The sequence below is a fragment of the Limulus polyphemus genome, unplaced genomic scaffold (assembly GCF_000517525.1).
Source record: "Limulus polyphemus unplaced genomic scaffold, Limulus_polyphemus-2.1.2 Scaffold4865, whole genome shotgun sequence".
NCBI classification, from domain to species: Eukaryota; Metazoa; Arthropoda; class Merostomata; order Xiphosura; family Limulidae; genus Limulus; species Limulus polyphemus.
Window position 1 is genome coordinate 54,292 of NW_013670475.1, and position 8,025 is coordinate 62,316.

At 30.5% G+C, this 8,025-nt stretch overlaps 1 protein-coding gene across 1 annotated transcript in view; it reads right to left on the reverse strand.

Annotated features, from left to right (window-relative positions):
• Positions 1–8,025, reverse strand: part of LOC106471796 (huntingtin-interacting protein 1-like) — a 61,469-nt gene that overhangs the window by 41,466 nt on the left and 11,978 nt on the right. The window contains exons 6-10 of the mRNA XM_022400409.1: positions 6,475–6,615; positions 3,728–3,785; positions 2,797–2,872; positions 1,156–1,293; positions 66–160 (exon numbers count right to left, since the gene is read on the reverse strand). Coding sequence (XP_022256117.1) covers positions 66–160; positions 1,156–1,293; positions 2,797–2,872; positions 3,728–3,785; positions 6,475–6,615 — 508 coding nt within the window. The remainder of the gene's footprint in view (positions 1–65; positions 161–1,155; positions 1,294–2,796; positions 2,873–3,727; positions 3,786–6,474; positions 6,616–8,025) is intronic.

The window sequence follows — 8,025 nt, forward strand, 5'->3', positions numbered from 1 at the left end:
ATTATCACAGTGAAATTACAAAAGTACCATTACTTAAATAATTCAGCTTTTTAAACAACACCTACTTTTCAGCAAGAGGGTCTGGTGAAAGAGATCCATTCTGGTCTTGAAATTCAAAATCTCCTGTTCCAAACATCTCATCAAAGTGACTAGGACTGTGCTGGAATAAGATGTTAATCAGAACTTTAAAAAAATTATAATTATGAAACAGAAACTCTACAAGAATCTGGAATAATATTTTTAAAAATTATAATTCTACATACTAAGAATTTAAGGTTTGTAACTTACTGTAAAATTTACTAAAATCTGAAAATGTTAAAAAAATATAATCTTCCTATAAGCTTAGAATGTAAAGCTTAATATTGCTATAAATTAAATTGTACTTTGAAACTGGTTTTCAAAATATAATATTCACCTAGACTAGAAGAGCATAGCTGTTAATATGCCATAAACTTTTCTAAAATCTAAAACTGCTTCTGAAAAGATAAAATTCTGGCATGGATAGTGAGCAATAAACAACTAATAAAAGTTGTTTACAGCTTACCATCTGCATGAAAAGAGTAATAAAAGTTATTTACAGCTTACCATCTGCATGAAAAGAGAAATAAAAGTTGTTTACAGCTTACCATCTGCATGAAAAGAGAAATAAAAGTTGTTTACAGCTTACCACCTGCATGAAAAGAGTCATAAAAAGCTTACCATCTGCATGAAAAGAGGTAAACAACTTTTATTTCTCTTTTCATGCAGATGGTAAGCTATAAACAACTTTTATGACTATTTTCATGCAGGTGGTAAGCTGTAAACAACTTTTATTTCTCTTTTCATGCAGATGGTAAGCTATAAACAACTTTTATTTCTCTTTTCATGCAGATGGTAAGCTGTAAACCACCCTTATTTCTCTTTTCATGCAAATGGTAAGCTGTAAACAACTTTTATTTCTCTTTTCATGCAGATGGTAAGCTGTAAACAACCCTTATTTCTCTTTTCATGCAGGTGGTAAGCTAATCTAACTTCCCTTTCCACAAAAGAGATGAACTATAAAACTTCCTTTCTCTTCTCAAGTGCAATGAATGTCTTCCTATTTTCTTGTCAGAGCTAAGTAAATGCAGTTTCTGTAAACACAACATACAACACACATGGTAAGTGTCAACATACCGAGGGTTCAGGTGTGGTTGTGTCTACTAGAGTTCCATCCACTGCTTCATTCTCCGGTGTTTCACACTGAGGCGGAAGGATGACTACAGGACTAACATGAGCACTTAGATCTGATGCTATCAAAAAGTTTGGTGGGTTCTGTAAATAAAACTTATTTTCAAAAGACTATTCACCTTCAAACATACAATTCATAGAATCTGGTCACTCACATTCTAATGTAGAATATACAGAATTTGGTCACTCACATTCCAAAGTAGAATTTACAGAATCTGGTCACTCATTCAAAAGTAGAATATACAGAATCTGGTCACACATTCAAAGCTAAAATATACAGAATCTGGTCACCTATTCAAAGCTAGAATATACAGAATCTGGTCACTCATTCAAAAGTAGAATATACAGAATCTGGTCACTCATTCAAAAGTAGAATTTATAGAATCTGGTCACTCATTCAAAAGTAGAATATACAGAATCTGGTCACTCATTCAAAGCTAAAATATACAGAATCTGGTCACTCATTCAAAAGTAGAATATACAGAATCTGGTCAGTCATTCAAAAGTAGAATGTACAGAATCTGGTCAGTCATTCAAAAGTAGAATTTACAGAATCTGGTCACTCATTCAAAAGTAGAATATCCAGAATCTGGTCAGTCATTCAAAAGTAGAATTTACAGAATCTGGTCACTCATTCAAAAGTAGAATATACAGAATCTGGTCACTCATTCAAAGCTAAAATATACAGAATCTGGTCACTCATTCAAAAGTAGAATGTACAGAATCTGGTCAGTAATTCAAAAGTAGAATGTACAGAATCTGGTCAGTCATTCAAAAGTAGAATATACAGAATCTGGTCACCTATTCAAAGCTAGAATATACAGAATCTGGTCACTCATTCAAAAGTAGAATATACAGAATCTGGTCAGTCATTCAAAAGTAGAATGTACAGAATCTGGTCAGTCATTCAAAAGTAGAATATACAGAATCTGGTCACCTATTCAAAGCTAGAATATACAGAATCTGGTCACTCATTCAAAAGTAGAATATACAGAATCTGGTCACTCATTCAAAGGTAGAATATACAGAATTTGGTTACTCACATTTAAAAGTAGAATTTATAGAATCTGATAATTTATTTTCAAAAGTAGAATAAACAGAATTCAATCACACATTCAAAGTAGAATTTACAACAGAAGCTGATCTCTCACACATTCAAAGTAGAAGCTGATCTTTAAAATAGTGTTCAAAAAAATATTCCTTACTACCTGATGCTAATTTTGTTTTTAACCTCATCACTTAGACTCACAATTATGATTTAAATAATCTATTTTTTTAATAATATAAAAGTTTTAATTTTTTCTAAAGACCCTTATTCTGCTATTTAAATCAACAAAAGTTCATAAAAAAATACAAGTAATTTCATAAAACAGATAATCAGAGCATTTTTAAAATTAGTCAAATGATTTATGAACCTACTTAAACATCTTAATGAAAGAGTAACTGAACATTTGAATCCTTTCAAATGAATAATATATATAATTAAACCCACTCGATTCTTTATTTTCATGATTTGTTTAAAAAACCAAATTTAAAAATTCTAATTCAAGGCAAGTTTTAATTCCTTCTACATGTAATTATACAAACCTCTGGTAACAGTGGCACTTGAATGAGGTACTTAAAATATTGCAAGTTGCTGGAACTAAGATAAAATTGACGAAGGCTAAAAGAACAGAAAAATCAAAACAAAATTTAAGTTATTACTATAATTTGTGGCTTTAATGATAGACAGCAATATGAGTTAAGGACTTTACATTAAATGGTTTTAAAGTCATATTAAAATGTAATAAAAATAGTATTTAATATCATCACATTCAACAATAATGTTTCTTAAGACTGGGTTCTATACAATCAAATTCTAACAATACAGGTTTACACAGTCAACTGTTAACAATACAGGATTATACAATCAAATTTTAACATGTTCTAAAATCAAATATTAGGTTTAACTACAATATTTCACACACACACACCTATTTATCATATGAGTAATCCAAGATGGAAAAGAACTAATGACCAAATGACCTTAAAGCTTTACATGATAACTTGAGTATTGCGATCAAGTTAAACAAAACTACAGCCTACATTTTAAAAAACTACTTTCAACTACAAAGATTTTAGCTTCTAACCTACTTTGGAAGCAGTTACATACAGAGATCAAAAGCAACACATTTAACATCTTTTTATTTCTATGTACATGGTTTGATTGAAAAAAAAAAGGCTAGAAGCAAATAATGAAAAGTTTATTCAGGATATTCCAAAGCATGAAGAATCAATAGAAAAAATTAGCACCAGAACAATAACTTGAGCATTTTTTAAAAGTAACTTTCTGACAAAGCATGAATAACTGTGTTTTTTTTCTAATATCAATTAAATAAAATTATATTTTTCTTGATATACAGATCATGCTTTAATTTGATAATTATCAGATGATCAATTACTGAAGAAAAAAAAAGTGATACCTTTACATCATACTCACACAAGAAAATCTTGATCAACAAACATATTAAAAACTCACCCTTTGAACTGATACTTGAATCGTTCTCTGTGACCAACAAGTGTGTCAGGTGGAAGAGCTGTTGTTAAAGACATTTTTTTTTTAATTACTGAACGTGATTCATTCTTTATTTAACAAAGAATACTATTTTGACAGAGTAAATTTCATCAATGGTTTAATTAACTAAGCAGGCTGGAGCAGCACAACATCTCACTTGAATAGTGGGCAGAAGATCAGAAGTTGGCTAATGTTACCCCTCTTTACAAGGGAGATGATATAAATTGTCTCAGTAATTATATATCAGTGGTAGGAAAAGTTTTTGAAAATCATTTTACAAAGTTTAAACTTTTGTTGGATAGCCAGCATGGTTTCAGTAGGGATTTAATGTCATAAATGGGGTACCTCAAAACTCACTGTTAGGACCTTTCTCTTTTCAATTTACATCAGTGACATAGATGAACGAATGGCCAATAGATTATTCAAATTTGCTGATGATATTAAAGTTTTGGGTGTTGTTGGCTGGGAGGAGGATGTTACTGACTTACAAAAGGATTTGGATTATTTGGTGAGGTGGGCAAATAAATGGTAGATAGGTTTAATAAATGCAAGGTAAGGCATGTGGGATATCACAATTTGAATTACGAGTACAATTTTAATGAGAATAACGTTAACACTGTCATGAAATAAAATGACACTGGGGTGATGGTTGATCAGTCTCTTAACCCATCCAAGCATTGAATACAAGTCTAAAGAGGTTATAATGTCATTGTATAAGTCAATGGTTAGACCACATTAGGAGTGTTGTGTTCAATTTTGGGCTCTTTACCTTAGAAAGTACGATGAATTGTTGTAAATGGTTCAGAGAAGAGCTACTAGGATGATTCCTGAGATGAAAAAGTTTATCATATGATGACAGGTTAAGATCTCTGAATATGTTTCTGCTTGAAAGTGCCGACTTTGAGTGTTTTATTTGAATATTAGATTTTAGTATAGTGGATGGGACAGCCTAGGTGGACCTTAAATTATATGTACTTGTAATTAAGTAAGAGTACTATTTTCACAGAATACATTTTATCAATGATTTAATTATAAACAGAACATGTTTTAACCTATGTTTTAAAGATGAGTAACACTGTAACAGAGCATGGTTAACCTATATTCTAAGCATGAGTAATATTTTGACAGAACATGATTAACCCTTTCCAGATGTGTCACGAGTCATAGGCCATGTCATCACGTTTATTAAATCGCATTCAAGATTTCATGAATTTATGTCAATAAATTTGGTATCAAACTGTAGATTATAATTCAACTTTTAATATTATACCTTGCTCAATTTCTTCATGTAAAAGTAAATATTAGAAAAACACAGTTAAACATTAATTTTTGTGTGTCATGTGGTATGTTGAACGTAGCACTGGCTCAAATTAGATATTTGTGATGTCAAAATACTAAGTCTACAGTTTCGTACGAATTATGAACTCAAATTAATGATATTGATAAGCTAAAATATAAAATGAGAACCTCTTATCTTTTCTATTTGCTAAGATATTACTAGTGTACTGAATCAAACATAGTGGCCCCCTTCACCTCTTTCCATTTTTGGAAACAGTCCCTTTTATACACTTACTTTTATATATGACATGAATAACCAATCAGAAGCTCAGAATGTCCCCTAGTGGTTTTCTCAGCCATTTGAAATTGTTAGGATGTGATTGATGTTTAGGTGTGTTTTTTAATATTTATTTTTAAATTAAGAAATTGAATAATGTATAATAATAAAATATGAATTATAATCTACAGTTTGATACCAAACTTATTGACATAAATTCATAAAATAGTAGCTCAATAAAATTTTGAATGCGAGACAACAAACACAATGACATGGTCTTTGACCCGTGATCCATGTGGAAAGAGTTAACCTATGTTATAATGTTGAGTAATATTTTTACAGAGAATGATTCACCCATTTTCTAAGTATGAGTAATATTTTCACACAGCATGATTAACCTATGTTCTAAGCATGAGTAATACTGTGAAAGAGCATGATTAACAAATTAATTTCAATACATGTTTGGACTGCTTAGTCAGCTTACATTCTTGGTGATTACCAATGGTCAGATTGTGGGGTTTTGTCTCACTATACAAATAACAACTTGGATGATATGCATAATTAACTTGGTATATGAATCAAAAGATTTTCATTTGCAAAAAGTTACCAGTTCCAATTGCTAATTCTTGAAGTTTACATTATTTAGACTGCAACATCTGACTTTTTGTCCTCAGTTTGTTTGTTTTTTGAATTTCGCACAAAGCTACACGAGGGTTATCTGCGCTAGCCGTCCCTAATGTAGCAGTGTAAGACTAGAGGGAAGGCAGCTAGTCATCACCACCCACCGCCAACTCTTGGGCTACTCTTTTACCAATGAATAGTGGGATTGACCTTCACATTATAACGCCTCCATGGCTGAAAGGGTGAGCATGTTTGGTGTAACGGGGATTCGAACCTGCGACCCTCAGATTGGAAGTCGAGCGCCTTAACCACCTGGCCATGCCGGGCCTTTTGTCCTCAGATTTGCTGGGAAATTTCAAAAACGTAATATTTTTTTCCATTAAAAATTATATACATGTAATATATACATTTATGTTGGTCATCTTCACATTTAATTCATTCCTCTGTAGAAAGTTCATCAGACTTGTGGTATTTGTATACAACCAAGTTCTCAAAAGTTGTTGGAAAAATAATGAATAAAGGAAAAGGAACTTACAAGCATGCAGTTTAAAGAGCAGTTTCACACAGTAATCATAGAGCTGACTGGAATCTTGGATACATGGTATGAGAGGGGAAAGTCGACACTGGCCAGAACTAGTCATGGAATTGGACCGAGACATATCCAATGATCCAAAAACTGTTTGAAACAAGGCAATTCTTTCAAGTTGTTGTCTTTTTATAAATAAATTTATCATATGAATTAGCAGATATAAACAATAATGTCATCTAAAACTGAAATCAGTGATGTAACATTTGAGAAACCAAAATTGAAACTATAAAACTATTAACAACATCATTAAATTGTATGGTTTATTTGAAAATAAACCTTAATTGCAAGTATTTAATTCCACAATGGCTAATCCACTTGAATATCAAGCTTAAGTTTAAAATTGCAGAATATTTAAAGATCTTTTATATGTATGGTGTTTTTAGTTGTATTTTACTCACCAGGGTGAACTAATATTTATATAGGAATTAAAGAATAGGTAGTTTTTATGCTACTAATTTATTCTCTGAATTATTCAGTATACAAACAGTTAAAATACTAATATAAATATGAAGTTGAGGCTATCATTTGATTGGCCACTTGTCATTTAGGTGAGCCAAAGTCACTATATCATGAACCACTAAAGTTTATTCTCCATAAAACTTAAGAAACAAGATTAGTCAAAACTGTAAGTTTAAAAAGGAGGAATACAGATCATAAAAAAGTATGGAAACAAGCTGAATCAAAATGCAATAATTATATTTTATAGCTTAAAACTAGGGACTCTTAAAAAAGTAAACAAATAAGGTTGGAAATAGTGTCTACATTATTTTCTCAATTTATAAATCCCTATTTTGACTCCACTAAAATTGATAAGTACTGTAAACATGGACTTTTTCACAGTCTCTATTTCCCCCTTAGTTTTTACTAATCTTGTATTTAATATATACTTCAATACTATATAAAATCTAGTCTTCTTTTCTCAATTTGCCCTTGTTCAGGATTACTCATGAGGGGTGGAATTCCTAAAACCACAATATATCAGTGACGAGTGGTGAATCAAGTCAAAGATTTGGCTTCATATTTGTTTTTAGTATTTTAAACAGCTTGTATAATAAATAATTCTCAATAATGCTACACATTCTTCAAATCATATATAGACATAGGTTTATTGTTGTGAGTAATAGACAAATCAAAACACCATACATATAATAAATGCTCTACTGCTATAAGAAAGTCCGGTATAATCCTATGAAAAGTTGTGAAACAAACTACAAATTGTGCTTCATATATATTTTAGTAGCTTAAAGAACTGGTTCACTTGGAAACTAAACCTTTATTAGATGTTTGCTTTTATAAAACATTTATATGCTTGGTTTTTATATGCTTATTTATAGGTTTAATTTTATAAAATATCTATATTCTTGATTCATCTAGAAAATAAACCTTTTATAAAATATTTATATGCTTGGTTTTTATATGCTTATTTATAGGTTTAATTTTATAAAATATCTATATTCTTGATTCATCTAGAAAATAAACCTTTTATAAAATATTTAT